At 45.5% G+C, this 20,535-nt stretch overlaps 1 protein-coding gene and 1 pseudogene across 1 annotated transcript; one reads left to right on the top strand and one right to left on the bottom strand.

Moving 5' to 3' along the window:
• Positions 1-2,024: 2,024 nt before the first annotated feature.
• LOC133897272 (uncharacterized) lies at positions 2,025-12,722 on the bottom strand. The gene is made up of 21 exons (XM_062337935.1): positions 12,549-12,722; positions 12,396-12,434; positions 12,239-12,292; positions 11,305-11,355; positions 11,179-11,229; positions 10,897-11,051; positions 9,921-10,034; positions 9,749-9,814; positions 8,986-9,069; positions 8,815-8,901; positions 8,439-8,530; positions 8,286-8,346; positions 7,936-7,992; positions 5,038-5,098; positions 4,718-4,825; positions 4,083-4,201; positions 3,824-3,895; positions 3,614-3,699; positions 3,434-3,530; positions 2,760-2,917; positions 2,025-2,650 (listed from the first exon to the last, which is right to left on the bottom strand). The coding sequence occupies exons 1-20, from the start codon at positions 12,652-12,654 to the stop codon at positions 2,783-2,785; spliced, it is 1,695 nt and encodes a 564-aa protein (XP_062193919.1). The 5' UTR covers positions 12,655-12,722; the 3' UTR covers positions 2,025-2,650; positions 2,760-2,782.
• Positions 12,723-14,288: 1,566 nt separating this feature from the next.
• On the top strand, positions 14,289-18,852 carry LOC133897002 (protein ROOT INITIATION DEFECTIVE 3-like; annotated as a pseudogene).
• Positions 18,853-20,535: the final 1,683 nt, after the last annotated feature.

Below are 20,535 nucleotides of genomic sequence, written 5' to 3'. Positions count from 1 at the left end.
AGAGTATGAGTTAACCAAGCCACAGCTTCTTTTTTAGCTAACGGAACGAAAATTGTTCCGGGCTCTACATCTGAAAAATGAACGTCTCCAAGATGGAGACATGCCAATCGCGTATCCTCCCGGTCCTCGTCTTTTTGAACCAATCCGCAGTTGCTATCAGAGAATCTTCATTGCCGTCCACCCGGCCTTGTTCATGACGTGATACTGCAAAAGACCCTGTCGATAGATTAAATGTAACCGGAGTTCCAGGCTGAATTCGTCTCACCTGCTTTGTCTCGATTAGCCAAGAGAAGCCAATCGTTCCATGTACCTTTGTCTTTGTGTACTCCCGGTCCAAGCTGCTGCTGCTCCATTTTCGCCACTTGTGCCTGCAGATAAGTCACTTGTCTCTTGCCATCTCTCGCTTTCCCTGCCGCTCGTCCATGACGCCACGAGACAATGACAGTGATAAATGATCTGATCAGCTTGATCCATCGAGTTGGCATTGTTAGGAATATAGAATCTTTATCTTTTATGTATATGTTATTAGAGTTCTTATTATTTATTCCCTTGTGTACTCTATATATTGTTTTTAGGGACTACTATTGAATACAATTTGTTATTTTTAACATGATATTAGAGCTAATTTTTTTGGGACGCCGCAACTTGCCTCGATCTTCTTCCTCCGTTGGCTCTCCCTCCCTCGTCCCATCCGATCTGTTTCACTGCTGAACAGTCTGCTTCATGTTATAGGGATCCGATTGCCCGGGTCGATCTAGGTTTGTGGGAATAGTATTGAATATAAGTTGTTGTTCCTAACATACATGACACAAGGTTTCAAGATATGAACCTATAACATGTTCTCACGTGAGCCCAAATATATGATGAGCACAGGATCGGCCCGTCCCAAAATGAAGCAATGTTCCAGGTGTAGTGTGCTAGTGATCATTAATATCCCAATCTATGAAGCAATGTTCTTCAGGAAGGACAGGGGGGGGGGGGGGATACCATTCTCAATCACACTAGCTTCCATTGGCTTTGTGATGTTGGCCCTCTTGGTACCAATAATTTAAGGTCATAAAAGTGGCATTGGTATATTTCTTATAGTTCTCTCGAATAATCTCCATCTGATAAATTTAACACATACTTTCTATATATAGTCAGAAATTATCTACCTTGATATCTCTTATATGACACTACACAAAAAACACATGATGCAAAAAAGCATGCTTGTATTCTAGCAATTCGTTGAATACCTGTCTCAAGGTAATACTTACTAGAACAGCATTAAGTGCTATGTTTTGGGGGCATTATGTCTTTCCTCGTCTTTTCAAAGGTCAAAACTCTGTTGTTGTTTTTTTTTTTTTTTTTTTTTTGCTAAGTTCAAAGAAACAGTTGCTAAGTTGATTTTGTTTATCCATTGGGAAAAATATAAAATGAATTAGTGGCATTTATGATGGAGTAAAAGAAAGACTAACAAGTCTTGCACACAGTAGAAAAATGCCAAACTACATCGAGGGCAGAAGTTCCTGCTTCATCTTGGAAGTTACCATACAGCAATTGGCCTAGCAGCCGCCATAACTGTTTACCAATTGGACTCTCAGCTTTGTATGAATGAGTGTATGTGATATGTGTGGATCAACATTTAAATGCCTCCAGTAGGATGAAGTTTCATCCTAGTCACTAGTCGATGACATATTCATCATAAGATTCTTCAGATCCTCAAACAAAATGATTAGCCTTGCTTGCTAACTACTGTAACATTCTTCTTTTAATTTTTTTTCTTTTTTAAAAGAAAAATGTCAATGTTACAAACTGGATTGTTTGGGTAGTAAAATGGACATTTTCCTTGTAAAAAATGAGAGGACATGAAAAGGAAGATGAGGTGCAGATATGAGCAGCAGCAGATAGCTCATTGTCGACAAGCAAGATACACAATAATATGTATAATATATACAAATAGCACGTGGCAGTTCTTCAAACGTCTCACACATCACTTGCATCCCTCTGTAAAAAGTTTAGTGCCTGCCTACATGCTACATTCGATTATTAGTTGCATAAAATCACCATTCACTTGAAAGATGCCCATAAGGCCAGGCCAATTATCTCGTTAACATTCACTGGCAGCAATTATACAACCCAAATACAGAAGAAAAAAGTTTCTACTTTATCACCACAGATAAGGAACTATACATATAATTCCATGCTGATAATAATCCTTCGCTTTACCCACAGCAGTGATGGTGACACTTGTCTAGTAGTGCCTATTGTATGAAATAATGCACTACACTAAACTTTTTTTAGAATACCAGATTTAACTAAATTTATTTACTTCATGCTACATTTGGATGTGAGCATCCATCTGGAAAATTCTTGTCACCGCTAACTGCAACCGTTTGCAGTATTGGACAAAAGCGTCGAAGTCATTCTACATTAGGAACTAACTAATATAGACACGCACAGGTGCAGGTCATTCAGGCAGATGTAGTTCCAGGTACCTTTGATTGCGACATACATTACTATGGTACTCATCACCAAAACTCTGTCAGGGCAACCTCAGCATTCTTGTCCATGCTGCAACTAATCTGCCTGCTGAAGCAATATGACTCAAGGAATTTGACCATGTTTCCTCTTTTTTGTGAAAGCAAAGCAGCGTGTTCCTTAATGGGTACTGTAAGAGGAAAGAGAAACTTTATGAATATGTGATAACATATTTGAGTGATTCAGTGCACATTGACATTAGTGCAATACATGTGATTCCTTGTTCAACTTAATCTCACCTAGTTGTGGCCTTGTGGGATTTCTAGTGCATTGACCGGACAAGACGAGCAGCAAATGCCCCATCCATAGAGTGGTTAGTTGGACTTGAGGAATAGAAACCTTCATCTGTGACAAATTCTGTAGGAACATATCCACGTACACTCTGTGGAGAAAATTCCTGCAGCAGATCATAAACTAATTAATATACAGATGTCAACAAATAATATCGGAATACGATTCTCATTCTCATTGGGTTATAAAAAGTACAAAGCATTGTGTATGCAAAAAGAACATGATAAAAGTGTGAAGGTTGTGGACCCGAATCATGATGCAGGATTTTTTGTTGCAGAAAAAGAGTGGTACAGCAAGCTCAAATGCTCACATTTTGTGAGTACAACATGTGAATGAAGAGCTATATCATTTTCTAGACCAAAACTAGTAGGGCTAGAATGTAGTGGGAATGATTAGTTATGGATAACTTCCAGTTACTGGACAAGGATCTCGAACGGATACAAGGAATCCAGAAGTTCTGAAATAGTGCTACTTGAGTGGGAAAAAAACCCCCAATGTACAAACTTAATAATACCAACAGTCACCAAATTGTATGGACAGACATTATTCATAATTTAAGTTGAACTTCGAGTTTACAACTTTAAACAAAGGATTCATGCTAAATGTTATGGTGAACAAGTACCGGATGCCTCTGAATAAAAGCAGTAATCCTCTTCTCGTTTTCTTCTGGATCAATCGAACAAGTACTGTAGATTAGTATACCACCAGGCTTTACCAACCTGTAAATAAAACCATTGAAAGTAATCTCAGATGCTGTTCAGACAAATTTTGTTTCACAATGTTGCAACGGAAGGAATCTCACATTGACGCTGAATCAAGAAGCTCATCTTGTAAACACGTCAACTCTTCCAAATCTTCAAACTGTCTATTCCAACGCAAGTCCGCTCTCTTAGGAACATAAAAAAGGTTAGTTCATCTTTTAACGCAATAGCTTGTTATTCTAGATTCAGTTTGGTTCAACAGAACTCTGGAAGGGTGAAATTCTAGGAGTGAACTTGATGATGAAAGGTACCTTGGAAAGGACTCCCAGCCCAGAACACGGAGCATCCAACAATACTTTGTCATATTTAGCAGTGGTTTCCTTCTGCAATATATTTCCACATGGTCATAAATCTCCTTATCATACATGTGTATAAATCATTAGCATATTAGTCACTAGTCATATTTCTAAAAAATATTTTCATTGGAGGTGCATTATACAGAATTTTTTTCCTTTTCCTATTTTTTTCTGGAATCTGGATTAGTAAAAGCGAATTTTCATGGGAACTTACAGCATATAGTCGAAGATCAGCATGGATGTCAGTGATCATATCATCGAGACCGTGTAACTTTGCTGCGTTCATGAGAATTCTCAAGCGACCTTTGTTTACATCTAGAGCCCATATCTCCCCTGTATCAGAGTACATTATCATGACAAGTCTCTAAGCTACTATCCATTCGAGACATAAGGAAGAACGTGTTAGTAAAATAATGAGAGCTCTATTTGCTTGTTCGTGTTGAATACAAGCATTCAAAAATGCTCATTATTGATGGAGCTGTCAAGGACGTACAATTGCTTCTAACCAATTAACTAGCCATCAGATGCTTCACTGGAACTGCATGGATATAAGTTTATATCTCACAAATAAATGTAGCCTGACAACCACTGGCACATAGATCTCAGCTACCAATGTCTGACGGTGCACAGAATCAGGCTATCAACATTTCAGCAGTAAGATGTGGAAAGTGATTCATTTGAACTTCGCTCACATCTTTTTCATACGAATCATAAGCATGCTAACAAAACACATTAGAGTGGCATGTGCATAAATGAAAGCATGAGATAGTAGCAAAACAAGTTCATTACAGTTTACCTGTTGTAACATCAACAGAAAATTGAACCCCTCACTCCATTCCATTTTCTTACCTTGTCCCAACAACCGTGATGCCATGAACAGAGTCTTTCCGCCAGGTGCAGCACAGCAATCAACAATTGTTTCCCCTGGTTGTGGATCGACCACAGACACCACAAGACCTGCAATAGGTCTTTCATGTCTTAGCACAGGCTATAAATAACTTCCTCGAATGAAAATTATTGTCATTCTCAACTTAATAGAAGTGACAAGAAAAAGAATTGAATGGTTTTCTACAGCCACAAGCAATTATTCGCTAAGGACTTCATTTTAATGCAGTAATCCCATTTCAGAAAACTAAGGTAGTGATCAAGAAATAACTATCATAACTTGCCTGCACTCTCGTCTTGCACAGCACACATGCCTTCTTTCATTAATCCAGCTTGTAAGACTGCCTATAGAGGGAAGACATTAAGTTATCCAGTTATCAAAACATAACAAGAGGCAAAATCAAGAAAATAAATAACTAGCAGATAACTATATGCAATAAGAAAAGAAAGCAGTGGATTTGGTAATGGATAAATGGCAAAATGGTGCTTCCTCCTTCAGGGAAAACAGTGAACCCACAAGGGCTCCAAAGGTTGCTTCGTTGAATGTAAATGAACTTGCATCATAAACAGTGATGGAGCTTAAGCTCGACCAACCTGGGTCGTAGCCCCCCAATATTTTGGCCAAAAGCTGAGAATAGAAATACGGGGAGAATGCTCGACTTGTTTCATTCTCATGTAGCCGGCTGGCTTTTATAGATGTACAAGGTGCTAAACTAGGAAAGAGATCAATCACTATAAACTAGGAAATAGATCATTTGTGCAACTGTACTTCTTTACATACAAAACCCAAATTAGGGTGAGTGGCGGCTGGTGGGATGCCAAGCTGGTTGGGCTTGGATGGATATGTATTTCAACAAAAACAAATTAGCACTAGGTATGCAACCCATGCTGCTACGCATAGTACTCTATTTAGAGCTATTTATATTATGGTCTATTAATATAATTTGAATATGTATTTTGAATCCAAGTATGGGAAATGTCAATGTACTGCTCTTTGATAGCTATAAATTGTACCATATGTTAGTACTATGGTTTGATCACTTGAATATTTTTTAATTTGCTTTGTTCTTTGGTCCCTCTTGGAATTTTGGTCAAGCTCCATCACTAATCATACACAACAAACTTATCCAACATGAAATGTGTTAAGGGTATAATAGTCAAGGACATTATGGTAATCTCCTAGTTCTAGAGTTTCTCTCATGTACTCTATATATTGCCCCCATAGGGCTACCATTGAATACAAGTTGTTATTTCTAACATAGTGTTAAAGCTAGGTTTTCTTTAGGACGCAGCAACTCGTCCCGACCTAGATCTATTCCACCTATTCCGTTGGTGTTCCATCTAATCACCGGTTTCCCATCCATCCTTCCCGCCCGGTCGATCTCCCCCGCACCCATGTGCCTAGTCGACCTCACCCACCCTTCCCGATCTCTCTCATTGGCTCCCTCCTACCGGTACTCTCTCCCTCTCCCTCTCCTGTCCCGCCTGATCTGTTTCAACTCCTGAATAGCCTGCTTCGCGCCGTGGGGACCCGATTGCCCAGGTCGATCTGGGTCCATGGGGATCGACCATCCCGATCTGGTCCTCGTCGTCCACCGCCTGCATCTCGTGCCTGGTCGCCGCCGGGCCGTCCCACCCGCCCCGGTCACCACTCGTTGTGCTCAGCCCCGTCAAGCCGTCCCACATCGACCGTCGTTGGGCCGTCCCGCCTCCTCCCGATTCGACCGTGTCGCCGAGCCCCGCCGCCTCCCGGATCTGCCGCACCAACATATCAGCGCGCTTGGTTCAACATGAAGGCGCATGGTTCCGCCTGCTGGGGATCCCCTCGAACAGCCCCTGGTTGTAGTTGAGGATGCCGAAGGAGGGGCTGAGCTCAATGTGAAGCATCTAAGCTTGCCACGGGAGAAGCCATCACAGTCTTCCAGCAAGCATCGCATGCCATACATGTACTCGGACGCGGTCAGCCCGAAGTCGAGGTTATCCCAGTCGATTTCTCCACCACTCTCCTCGTCCGATCTGTCAGCGGGTTCCAGTTGCGGCAGCGACGACGCCCAACGGTGCAGGAGAACGGAGCTGTTGCTGCCTCCGGTCTACACGTTGAGAGCAACGAAAAGGAGGCGGTTACTCGAAGCTCTGAACATTGATCCCATCGCGGCAAGAAGAAAAAGCATCTTGGACACGGCCACTTATCCCCTGCTACCGGCTTGGCCCTTGATCTCATCGTGCTCTTGCTGCTGTTCTATCTGTGTTATTAAAGTCTTTGCAATTCCGTCGCGTTCACATCCACATTTCAGTATCTCTTTGAGTTTGTTTGTGCCGTGCGAGTCCACATATTTCTTCGTCAGTTAATTGTTTTCTTTTGTGGTTAGCCAAATATTCGTCTTTGTTTTGGCTAATCATTTATCGTCGTTATTGATGCAACCATGCCATCTAGGTCTTTCTGTAGATTTTGTGGTGACTTTGTTTGTCATCTATTGCTACTTTTCATCTAGGGTATTCTTTTTTTTGTCTTGGTCTTTCCGTAGCTTTAGTGACAACTTACGTCTGTTGGCTTGTTACTCGTCATCGCTCTGTTGCGATTCTTAACCAAGGCATTCTTTTGTTATTGTCATCACGACTATACTCCTGTGCTTCGCTTTGCACTTGTTCGGCTTGATTCAACAGGATTACAAAGACCCCAATCTATGATAGCTTTGAAGAGACATATTTTGGATGTATCAGTTTTAGATTGTGTCTAAGTTTAGTACTTAGTGTCCACTCTTTCTCCTAGTCCTACGGTTTTCCTCATGTACTCTATATACCCCATAAGGCTACCATTGAATATAAGTTGCTATTCCTAACAAAATAAATGATCAGCTATACTGCTCCACAGTTATAAAAATCAAACTAACATCTAAAGCAATCCAGAAGTATAGAACTATTAATTCCTTACTTGCTAAAACGCCTTAAGTATATCTGGCTTATTTCATAAAGGTTCTTTTTCTTATCAGCTCTCAGCTTACTTTCCTGGAAGTTTAATGAAGGCTGATATCTTATACGTTCTAACATGTTTAGTAGGCTTTGAAACAGTGCTCAATAAAAAAAAGGTTAAAGAGGATATGAATAGATCATGTTGGTTTAACAAATGGTGCATGAACAGTATCTGCAAAAAGTAGCAAAATCAATATATTCAGCTTCCGTACTTGCATCCCCTCCCGAATGCGAACAAATTCATCCATAATTGACTCTTCATAATGAACCTATAAAACATCAGCCATCAAATTAACTTGCAAATAATCATTGAATATGACATAACATGGATATGGTATTAGAAATAGACCTAGGTAAATGGCATGAATATGGATAAGTAGCTCTATATAATGAATTTGATATTCTCCTGTGTGAACTCAAATGACACAGGTAAATGCAATATGTGAAATAGCATAAAGTACATGCTATACTCATTCAGTCATTCTTGCCTTCTTGGTCCTAAGAAATTATATTCAAACTCATGATGCGTTGGAACAAGAGGTACTAAGATTAATGGAAGCACCTGCAAACTTTCCAATCGTTTTACAAGGTCAGCCCTTGTATAGCCTTTTGATGTATTCACCCTATGAAGCAAAGTATATAAAGATCAGTCAACCAGGCACACATGCATAAAACAGAGCAGGTGGTTTGTATTACAGCACAGCATTGGTAAAACCTTAGACTGAAAAAAGGATCACTGTTATTCCAATTCATCAATCTTAGAGCTTCGTCTTTGCCAAGAAACCGAATCCATCTTCTCACCATCCACTGCAGTGCAGAAAACATATTATAGTTTAAAAACTTTAACTGCTCATGATCTTCTATATATTGTGTTCCTGCAAAGATTTTTAGCCAGAAAGAACAAGTATATTGAACACCCCGTAGCTACACTACTCCAGGTAATAGGGATATTGGTTGATAATAAGAATAAGTTTCAAGTGTTATGTTTTCAGAAATGTGAGTTTACTATATTGATTGTAGGGAGGAAGAACACAGCACAATAAATAAATATAAAAAGAAGTTGACTAATTCTTAGAGTAAAGCAAACTTACAACAGGATGAGAATAAACTATGGAAAGAGCACGAGCTTGGGCACGATCATCACCTTCTATCTTTGGAAGAGGAAGAGAGTTTGACTCCTGAATTATGAAAAAAAAACATAGCAATGTGTTGCAACATAACCCTATTGATCAGGCTGATTATATCAAGTCTATTGTACATACCTTTAGTACTACAAGTTTACGCAGAATTGCATTCACCATGTTCCCGGCACCAGGCCTTAAAGCTACTTTAGCAAGCCTTACATTCTAAAATTGGGTTTTGCAGGACAGGTTATCAGATCAGTGTTTTAAAACAATGATAAATATAAACAATTGTCCGGTAACATTAACCTTAGTAGGAATAAGTGACGAAAAAATTATATGTCAACCTCAAAGAAAGGACACAAAAAGGTTGAAAACAGATTATAAAGATTACTGAGCAAAGTGAATCGAATTCAGAATATTGAAACAGGAACATGACCACAATCTCTTTTCTTGGAGTTATGGTGTAGCATACTATGTATGATCACAATATAAAAAATGTAAGTTGTGCAGAACAGAAACACAAACAACTTCAAAAGATTCCTTTCATCACTATTGTCCATAAACATATCATAGATATTGCTTACTAAGAAAAGTGAAACAACTAAAGTTGACTTTTGAGTAGTGGTACAAAAGAACGTGGACAATTGGCCAATCACATGTAGTTATCACCATAAAACAACAGCATTTACAATAAATTCTCTGTTATGGAATAAATATGACATGAATAAAGAAATGCATTATCGACTATATGTCACATTTGTGCTGTGGAACTTATATAAAACAGAAAGTAAAGTGCTTCAATTAAAAAAAGAACAACTACTGACGATTTGATCAAACAACGGCATAAAATACACAAAGGGCTAACTTAATTTCAGAGCATGGCGAATAGAAATCAACATACCTCATCAACAGCAGCATAAGCTGGCACATCAAGCTTGAGAATTTCAAAAAAACCGATTCGCAATATCTGAAATCACAAAGTGCTATCCTTCTAAGATTTTACAAGTGTGGAGTTGACTTTTATAATGAATGTTCAATGAAAAATATATGCTTTAAGGAGATATAAGAGAAACCTGCAGAAGTAGTGGCTCCATCTCCCTGAACATCTTCTCCTCACTACATAGAGACATGATAAGATAATCAAGGTAGCGCTTCCAACGCACAGTTCCAGCAACTATGACAGTAACCTAACAATGCAAGCATAAGAGAGTGAAATAGAAGTTTTGAACCCATTCGCACAGGCATATACAAGCCTTGAAACGTAGTTACTGAGCCATTCACACAACATGTTTATCGTCACAACATCACACCCTACACATGCAAGTATAATAAGGGCATATTTGGTAGAACTCCTAGAGCAGCTTCCTGGCTGGAATCAGGGGAGCTCTGCCAAACAGCAACTTTCAGCTTTTAGCGCCCTGAGTGGAATCCGTGGGAATGATTCTCTGAAATGAACTAGAAGCTGAGAAGCTGAAAAAAGCAGCTTCCCTTGATTCACTTCCCGCACATAATCACTTCCTCCATATAGTTTATTCTAGAGAATCACTTTCAGCCACAAAATCACTTCCTTCAGAGAATCACTCTCCGCAGAGAATTTGAATCAGGAAAAACTCTACAAAATAGACCCTAAGTGAAGGTACCAAACAAAACTGAGAACTAGTTAGCTATATGTTCATTAAATGTTGAAAGGGTATATGGTCATTCTGCCGCTCCAACAAACCGGTTTTTTATAATGGAACTAAGCCTAGCTCAGTTGGTGGGTGGCCCACCACCCAGGTTTGAGTCCTCTTCAACTCGAATTTAGTTTCTCCTAGGTTGGTATAGTTTAAGTGGAACTAAGCCTATCTCATTTTGTGGGAGGACCCAGGTTCAAGTCCTCTTCAACTCGAACTAAGATGCCTATTACTTCAAATTGAAATCAGTCAACAGAAACACCAATTCAACATGTGCAATATGTAACTTTTATCAATCTTATAGTGTATGCCTTTCGAACAAATCGAAATTTGTAAATGAACCACCAATTTAACATGTGCAATATGTAACTTTTACCAGTCTTATATCCCTGTCCTCCAAATACCGTGTGCTGAAACCTAGCGTCCTTTCTACATATCCCATCTCATTCTCTCCAGAATCATTTGCTTTCTCATTCAAAAGGTCTACAAATGCCTTCCCCTTCTCAATTCTTAGCAACCTAACTGCTGCAACTGCTTTGGGGACACAAACAACATGAATGACTAAACAAAATCCCAAAATTATATCATCGCCAAAAAAAATTATGAAGAAAACTGCATGCGAATAGCAAAAATTGAGAACTGTAGCGGTAACCTTTACCCGCTCTATGATGAGAGACCTCCAAATTAATAACCGGATCCTTACTCCTCCCTAAGGAAAAAACAACATAAATTGGGTTATACAAGTGAGCACCTAACCTATAGTTATTCAAATAGCACTCTTTACCTGATTTTTTAGTAGAAACCGCAGGAGCAATCTTTGGAACTCTGGTGATCCCTAAAAAAACTTAAAGTTACCACAAGAGAAATCTAAAGGCAATCAAACTCTACATTCAACAACAAAAGGTAGCATGCTCGTTGAAAAAATAAGTAGCAAGCTCAGCCTTGGATTTCCCCTAGAAGCTACAGGCATATCCAAAACTATTGTGCAAGCATTCAATATTCTGGAACAAAAAATTGTAGAATAACTGATAGAAACATTTAAAGCTGGCCAATTGGGCCGTGCCCAATGGGCCGGCATGTGGCTCGGTACTGTAGGCATGGCCCGAGAGCTAGGAGGTTGGGTCGGCACGGCACGCTTAGCCAGGCCGTGCCTGGGCCGATGCCTCGGCCTAGCTAAACCCCACCCCGCCCTACCCTACCGCCCAGCCGACCCACCCCCGCCGTGCCTGGCCACCCTGCCCTGCCCCGGCTACCGCTCCGCCACGCCGCCACCATGCCCTGCCGCCTGGCACGGCACAGCGTGTTGTGGGTGTGCCCGGACCAATCTGGCACAGCACGGTCTCTCACGGGCTATGCCGTGGGACGAGCCTCCGGCACGCGGGCTAACACAACATGGCCCAGTTAGTTACCTAGGGCTCATGGGCCATGCCTAGCCGGGCCGGTGCTGGCCGGCCCGTCAGGCCCAGTTGACCAGGTCTGGAAACATTCCAGGTGCAGTAATTATTCACTGAAGCAAATGCATCAATAGACACGGCAAAGTCATTGCAATCTGAGAATTTGGTGAGCTTCATTGTTTTACTAGCTCACTAAAGTTAGCACGTTTCAATATCAAGCAACCAGCATCACGGTTTCATGTAGCAAGCACTACCTGATTCGTTAATCAGCAAAGCAAACTAGCTATGTCCTACACAGCAAAAGTGATCGTTAGTATTTTCTACCTGATCGGCGAGGTGCAGCCTCCGTATTACCATGCTTCCAAACCCCACTCCTCCCTTCAAAAAAAAAAAATTCACACGGATTCAGATAAACAAGCTGGACCCTCGTAATTAACCAATCAAACAGAACAATTACGCAGCAACATCTTTCCCCCTTCACCTGCTCCGTTCGGACTGAGCCTCGAAACCCTGCTCCTCCCTTGCAAAATTCCGATTAAAAAAAAAACCCAATGGTCAAACTATACAACAAACTATACAATACAAGCGCTCGTAGTTAACCAAACAACGTGCAATTTGTGGAAATCCGGAGTACCAGGCGTGCCGGAGCTCTTGCGGGCCGCACTTGAATCCGCGGCGAGGACAAGGAGGGAGCCAGCGCGCGGGCGGAACAGCGAGATGGCGGGCGCTCCCCCCTCCATTTGCTGGGGTTTTGGAGTTGGCGTCTCCGCGCGGGTGGAGAGGAAGCGACGAGGGATTGACGAAGGCTTGGTGATGACGATAGAAATAGAACGAGAAGGTAATATGAAGGTTCAACTGGACCCGGCTTCTCTTCATGGAGGCCCACTGTGAGTCCTTTGTTGAAGCCCATACTTCCAGGCCCATAAATTAGTTGGGTTTATCTTTTTTCAATTGACGTACATATACACTTATACCACCATATGCATATATTCACACAATGCCTAGACCGAAGATATAGAGCTTGAAAATTGACAAAGTCACCACATACATATTACTGTCGACGGGTACGTCACCTACCACTGAAAAAAATTCTACCTTTATAAGATAAGAGGAGCAAACCTATAGTTTAATCTTTGATAGATAGAGGTATAATTATCTTCACTAACCACCTAAGCCTTGGCTTAGGTCTCAGGTTTATCTAATTTTTAGTTGGTTGAAATTATGATACGATAGAAAAAGTTGCCTGAAGAATATGAAATCGATTTTCTCAGCCATTGGACAAAGATCCAACTAGGAAGCCAAAGCAAGCCACCCCTGCAAGAAAAATAAATGAATTCAAAATATCATGGACTTTCATCTTATCCTTTTGGCCCATATATATTATTCAGTTCAAACCCTAGCTACAAATACCGTCGGCCGTCTCCCTCTCCCCTTTATCAGCCACCAACTCATATTGACAGTAGACCATTTCCTTCTATTTCTTGTAACTCGCAAACGTCATATCTGTAAAAAATAGTTGCCATTACGTTCCCAAGCCACTTCTACACACCCTCTTATAATCCAACAGTTGGAAGTGCATCCCTCGTCTTTGTCCTTCCTCTCCTCCTTCTAAGCATTGGAATCCGCTGAACCCAAATCCTAACCCGCGCCATCACCGTCACTGGAGAAGATGATCTGAGTGGAGCCAGAATCTTCGAAAATACCACAAGGTGATCAGAAATCTTGTTGATCTTGTGAATTTTTTTAATATATCCAATAGGGAATGAATTAGTTGTAGAGGTCCAGAGGCTTCAATTCAGAATAACCTCCGTTCTTCTTTCCATTCTCTTTTCCTCTCTCTCTCTCTCTAAGAAGAGGAAGAGTGACATGCACATGTGGCTCTACACATCACAGGGAAAAGGTGTAAAGATCTGCTAAAGTTGAACAAAACCAGTTAATGTTCCCTCTTTATCATCAAAGTCTATGAGGTGTACCTGAATTTCATGAAACGGTACGCCTACAGCGACTGCTCAACACTGTGGCATGCATGCATGGAGGAGCATCCATTCCGAGCATCTCCATCTCGTCGTTGCCACAGCACGCATCACTCACTAGGAAAAACCGGCACCGCTAAGCGAAAAGAACTGCATTTGTGCCCTATTTCATTGTGTCAGGACCCTCTGACTTTAATATCACTCTAACTTTGTTACTGACGTGTGAGATCGGCGATTTATGACCCTACACATCAGTGATAAAGTCACGATAACATTAAAATCAGAAGATCCCGATCCCATTCCATTTCAGTTACTGCTCACTAGAGTTAACACCATGTCGTGTCACACTGTTTCAGTTGAGCCTGTCACGTTGCACCGGCGGGGTCGCCAGCCACGTGCCAATGGTCTCCTCCTCCTCGCAGCGGGGCGGCGAGCTCATCCTGGCAGCCTCCCACGGCCGGCCGATCACTGCCTATGACGGGCGACGTCGTGGCCGAGTTCCCGGCCGCCAACACGCCGCGGCATGGCCTCGCTGTCACCGCTGGCACGGGCATGGCGATCGTCGCGGCGTCCCACGTCTGCCCCGCCACGGGCACCGGCTCGATCCGCCTGCTCCAGTGGTGGACCCTGGCGCCCGCGCGCGAGCTGCCCGTCCCCGAGCCCGTCGCGCCGCTCGTGGCGGCCCCGTACGGCTCCCACCTCCTCGCCGGCGGCGTGTCCGGGCGCGTGCACGCCATCGCGCTCCCGTCCGGCGACGTCGCATGCTCCTTCCGCGCCCACAGCGGCGGCGCCGTCTCCAGCCTCGCGCTCAACGATGACGGCTCGCTCCTCTTCTCCGGCGGTGACGACGGCGGGGTGGCCGTGTTCCCGCTCATCCGCGTCCTGGACGTCGACACCGCGAACAGCGCCTCTGCCGACCTCGCCGTCTACCGCATCGCTGCGCACCTCGGGCCCGTGACCTGCGTCGCGTGCGGGCACGGCGGGTGCAACACCGTAGTCGCCTCGGCCTCCACCGAAAAGGTCTGGAGTCTGGTCGTTATTTCGGTTACCGTCCACCGACCGGGGTGGTCGTTATTTTGGTTACCAGCCCCGGTAGCGATTTCTCCTTTTGATTTCTCCCTCTATAGATCGTCCCAGTCTATAAAATTTTAAACGATGATTCTACACTGCAGTCCCCGTCTACAAGAAATTTTCTGGATTTTTTTCGCGTCTGTGCCACCAGAAAACGAGGATCTTGCCGTGATCGTTGCCACGCAAGTTTCTGTCTTATCTCACAACTCTGAACCCAGGACTGCGTTGCGTGCGGGCACGGCGGGTGCAACGCCGTAGTCGCCTCCGCCTCCACCGACGGCACGTGCAAGGTCTGGAGGCTGGCGGACGGCGGCCGCATCCGGACCCTCGCGCTCCCGTGCACCACGCTCTCCCTTGCCCTTGACCCCACAAGCTCCAACCTCTGCGCTGGCGGCTCAGACGGCAGCGCCCACGTCGCGTCCCTCAACTCCCCGGGCACGAACACCGTGAAGACCACATCGCACGCAAGCGACAGCACCAACGCCGCCGCGCTCGTCGGCGTGGCCATGGCCAACGGGTGCAAGAACATGGTGTCTGTGCTCCGAAGACGGCAAGGTGAGGGTGTGGGACCTCACTCACGGGCTGCTCCTCGCCAACACGTTCTGGATCAGCGGCGCGGTCAGCGGCGTGCTGGTGGTCAAGAGGCTCTGTGACGCCCTTTTTCGCGCGGCCCAGCCCAGATCATCGGTTCCAGCACAGCACGGCCCAGCCCACCTTTACCGTGCTCTCTCGCTGACAACCGGGGCCCGCACATCAGCACGTTCTTCTCCGCGCTGCGCTTGCGCCCGTGCGCTCGCTCCCGCAACCGCCGCGTGCACGCCGCCCAATTTCGCCGACACGCCCTGCCCCACGCGCCCACTTCCCCGCAACGGTAGCACCCCTCGTCTATAAAGCAGCCCTACAGCGCGCCGCCGCCCTTCTACCCCAAATCGCCGAAGACCCGAGCACCAGTGCCACCGTCGCCGAGCTCGCAGAGCAAAATCCACCGCACCCGAGCTCCTCCCTCCTCCCTCCGTGTCTGAGCCGTCACCAGCTTCGCCGGAGCCCGTGGAACCCATTTCACCGCTCGTCGACGTCTCCCCGCCGCCGGAGCTACTGTTTCGCCGAACGCCGGTAAGCACCGCCGCCTCCTCGCCGTCGACAGCTTCACCCGAAGTCTTCCGCGGTCGATTAACCCTCTCCCCGGCACCACATGCTTCCCAGGAGACTTCCCCAGCCATCAATTTCGTCTCTCCATCGTCGTAGACGCGAACCTGCCGAGCTCCGACCTCCGCCGTCGCGTTTCTCCGTCGCCGACCACCGTCAAGACCTCCCCGACCGTCGATAAGCCCTCGGTGAGAACCCCCGTCCTCTCCTCGTTCGATTGCGCCTTTTCCCGTAGCTTTTGGTAGCCCATAAGCCGTTTTAGCGTGTCGCCGGTGATGTTCCGGCCATGGCTGTGGCGGCGCCGCCGTCTCTCTGTCGCCGTCGGTCGCCATTTTCCCCGAACCTCTCTGAGCCGTTGGATCTCAGATCAGCGGTCGAGATCGCATACCCCTTCGAGTGTGTAACCGGTCCACCATGGACCAGTGGATCCAGTCCACGGCGCTGGTCCACAACCCAGTCAACAAACCCGTAGACGCCACATCAGCTGTTTTAACCCAGTCAGCACCCACACAAGCCGCCACGTCAGCCCACCGAGCCCAGTCAGCCTGCTGGCGCAATAAATAGATTTTCCAGTTAAAAAATAATTCCTTTATTCCGAGAAAATAGGTAATTTTACATTTAGGCCCCCAGACTTTTCCGTTTTCATAAAAATACCCCTGGTTAGTTCTGTTTTATGCTTTTAGGCCCCTGAATTTTTGGATAATTGCAAATAAGTCCCTGAACTTTACATATAGGTCCCTAGAGCCTTCTGGTTTTACAATTTAGTCCCTGTAATCTTTCAGAAAAGCCCCTGTAGAGTAAAACTATCATAACTTTTTCATACGAGCTCTGTTTTAAGTGATTATTACGCTCCCGCGATCGTAGTGACGTGTACTTTTCGTTAGTAGGCTTTTTATAGCGCCTTGCTACTATTTGGTATGTTATTCTTAGTGTTCACTCTATGTCGATTGTCGGTAGTTCCCGGATTAGTCACTTAATCGTTGCCTGTGTTGTAGTTGAGTATCAAGGGTATATATGCTTAGTCGTGCTGCCAAGTCGGTTGTGTTGCCTGTGTTGTAGGCTTTTTATAGCGTCTTGCTACTATTTGGTATGTTGTTCTTAGTGTTCCCTCTGTGTCGGTTGTCGGTAGTTCCCGCGATTAGTCACTTAATCGTTGCCTGTGTTGTAGTTGAGTATCAAGGGTAGATATGCTTAGTTGTGCTGTCAAGTCGGGTAGTTTAGATGTTAATCTGATTAATGGTCTATGCAATATGAACCGGTTTTGGTAATCTTTTGTAGCAACTTGGATCATAGGGATCTAGGCAGGTTGGTTTGGCTGGTATGGCTGCTGTGTGCGCATTGGGTGTTGTGCAAGTACCTGCTGTAGATCATAAGGACCATTTCATAAAGTCTATAACCCGGCATAACAGCACAACCACGAGACTTATATGGGTACGGTCTGGCCAAATAATTAGTTGTCCTTTATGTTCTGTACGCAATAGTGGACGATTAAGTGACACAAGAGGGGGCCTCTGCAGTGGATGAAATCCCTGTTAGCGGTGAAACCTTAGTGGGTGCATATAGATTTGGAGGCGCTTTATAACGGCCTTGTAATGAGACCCCGGCTCTACACCCCGGAAGTGTGAAGCAACACGGGAATTACGACTCGTGGGTAAAGTGTGCAACCTCTGCAGAGTGTAAAACTGATATATCAGCCGTGCTCACGGTCAAGAGCGGACTTGGACTTCTTCATGATTAGTGGGGAATCTTGGATAGTTGGTTTTGAGTAGTCGGGTGGTCGTACCCCGATGAGTTGGTAGCCGGATATGGAATATCTGGTGAGTCTGGTAGTTGGATGGAATCCGATGAGCTGTTCCTTTAATGTTGGTGTCGTCACACATAGTAAATAGGACTGCTAGGTTTTCTTGAGTCCTAAGTTATTTTGGCATAGATGCAGTAAACCTGTGTCAAACCTTTCTTGTCTTAAGCCCTCATGTCATGTTTTTCCACACTTGTGGAGTACGATATGTACTCACACTTGCTATTTCCAAAAATAAATGTTGCTCAGTTGGAGAAGACTACACGGAGATCAAGGAAACTGAAGACTACAATGAAGACGGAGCGTCCTAGGTCGCATTGCCCCCAGTCGATTGCCTGTGGCGTGCCCTGAAGCTTTCGTGGAGTTTCCTCTTGTTCTTTCACTGCGGTTTAAAAACTCTGGTATTTCTTTCAATAAAGTTGTTTTGTTCGATATAGAACTGTATATCACCTATTATGTCACCGCATGTATGATGAAACTGATTCTGACATACATATGAAATACATCTGGTTATTCTTTTAAAAAACCGGGCGTGACAGGCTCATCGGAGAGTTGGTCAGGGCCAGCGGCGAGGGGTTCAGGGTCCACGACGCCGCGGCATGGATGAGGACGCGTGAGGTGGAGGAGATGGATCGGATGCTACGGTCGTAAAGGAGCTGTGACGGATCCAGAGCCAAAGCGTTGGATAGACATCTGATTAGCCTTTTTCTTTTTTTCTTTTTTCTTTAGATGAACTGTAGATTATGCTATATACTGAATTAAATTTAGATCAGATTTCAGGATAGACTCAGACCATCTAGATTCGGCAAGACAAGGTGAGGTCCGTGGTGCTCATCGAGATGAGCGTCAGTAACTACAAGAGGTGCCTGCGGTTGGTGCTCCGGGAGGTGAACGCCGTGGCCAACGGCGGCCGCCGTAATGGCATCAAAGACGGTAATGTCAGTGACTGATGGAAGATGATTTGAGCAGGCTTGGAGATCGATCGAGATTTGGATTACGTAAGCAAATCTGTAATTGCATTTTATGTCATTAAACATTAGTCACCCCTTCTGATTTGGGTTACCAGCAATCTTACAGGTGAGTCTGAGTAATCAAGAACAAGATTCAACTGTGTTTTCATAGCTAAGAATCAAATCACAATTATTCGGACTGTACGTAATGCATGAGAGAGCAAGAAGAATTCGGACCTCTGCGCATAGCTTGGTCACTGCAACAGTTCCTACATGTGATTAACAATTGGATTATGCATCTTCCTGCAAAAAAAAGAAAAATGTTTCGGCACATTTGAGATTTCAGTTCCCAAATGGGAGCTATCGCACTGCATATGGCCTGTTCAATGCAACAATTGATGCATGCAATGCACCCATCTATCCATCTGCTGCATCCCCACTCCCCTGCGCTAGCTAGCTAGCTCCCCGGCAGACCGTGGCCCCGCCTCGTGGACGCACGCATGACACAGCAGGCTACCATGTAGCCGCGCGCGCGAGCGCGACGTCCACGAGCGCTCTCACAGTCGCCGCAGGCCAGCCGCGGCCAATTAATTCGATCGGTCGCGGCCCGGGCACCCCGACTGAATTTACAGCCGCAGTTAACGCGCGCCCCGGCCTTTCCCTGCCCGTCGCCCTCCAGGCCGGATACGGCCACTGCGGCGGCCCGGCCGCAGGGTCACGTTCTCGGCGCGTTTCGGGGGCGAACCCGAGTTAAAAACGCCGGGCCCCGGCTGGCTCGGCGCTTATGTTTTGCGAGCAGCCTTCCTCCCACCCGATGGCCGGCCGGCGAGCACCGGAGCCTTGCTCCCGATCACGCTTCTCTTCTTTGCCAAGTTGAGCAACTATTTTCACAGTCTTCTGATGCGAGTTTCGTGCTTTGGTGAATGCCTGCATGCGCATTGCGCAATTAGCGTAGTAGATAGATGCATGGATGAGTTCGTTAAGACTATCGTCTTCGATTAATTGGGTTCTTGGTGCAGGGATCGCGGCTAAGGGAGACAGGGGATGCCTGCCGGCCCTGGAGAAATGGCGGAGTGGTGGACAGAGAGTGATGACAGAAGAGAGAGAGCACAACCCAGCACCAGCGAGAACGCCTCGCTTCTGCGAGGGCCGTGTGCTCTCTGCTCTCACTGTCATTGCCGTCCGGCCACCCATCCATGCTCTCCCTGTGGTCATGCAACAAGGAGCTTCTCCTTCTCGTAAGCTCAACGCAACTTATTTTGTGGTTGTTTACGTGTGCTACTTGCGCGTGCAGGCGGCCGGGTGGGTTCTGGCAGGACGACAAGCTCGACGGGACCGATGAGGAGCGGCACCACGGCGGGGGAGCCCGATCCTGGTGGACACGTACAAGCGGCGGCTCTACCTGGACGCGGTGACGTTCACGGCGCCGCCGGTGGCGGCGATCTTGATGCCATCATGGTGACGAGCATCCGACGTGCTGGGCGACGACTGCGGCTGGCCATCCTCAGGGCTTCGTCATCGTCGACCGGCCCGCCATGATGGGGCGGCGTAGCACTCCTCCAGCACGTGCCGCGACCTGCAGCCAACAGTCATCGCCCTCGTTCTCACGGGCATCGTCTTCCTGCGGATCGTTTTTGTCCTGCCCGGCAAGCTGAGGGACTCGTCGCCGGTTCAGGCCGCGCA

The sequence above is a fragment of the Phragmites australis genome, chromosome 17, assembly GCF_958298935.1.
Source record: "Phragmites australis chromosome 17, lpPhrAust1.1, whole genome shotgun sequence".
NCBI lineage: Eukaryota > Viridiplantae > Streptophyta > Magnoliopsida > Poales > Poaceae > Phragmites > Phragmites australis.
The sequence above is the reverse complement of the archived record's forward strand: the minus strand, read 5'-3'. Positions and strand labels throughout refer to the sequence as shown.

Bases quoted from the DNA above. Each gene is read 5' to 3' on its own strand.
- LOC133897272 (XM_062337935.1), bottom strand. From the start codon at position 12,654: ATGGAGGGGGGAGCGCCCGCCATCTCGCTGTTCCGCCCGCGCGCTGGC. The intron at 11,230-11,304 runs GTAAAGAGTGCT...TTTTTTCCTTAG, and splicing joins GGTTTCTACTAAAAAATCAG to GGAGGAGTAAGGATCCGGTT. The intron at 8,902-8,985 runs GTATGTACAATA...TTCATAATTCAG, and splicing joins GTAAACTTGTAGTACTAAAG to GAGTCAAACTCTCTTCCTCT.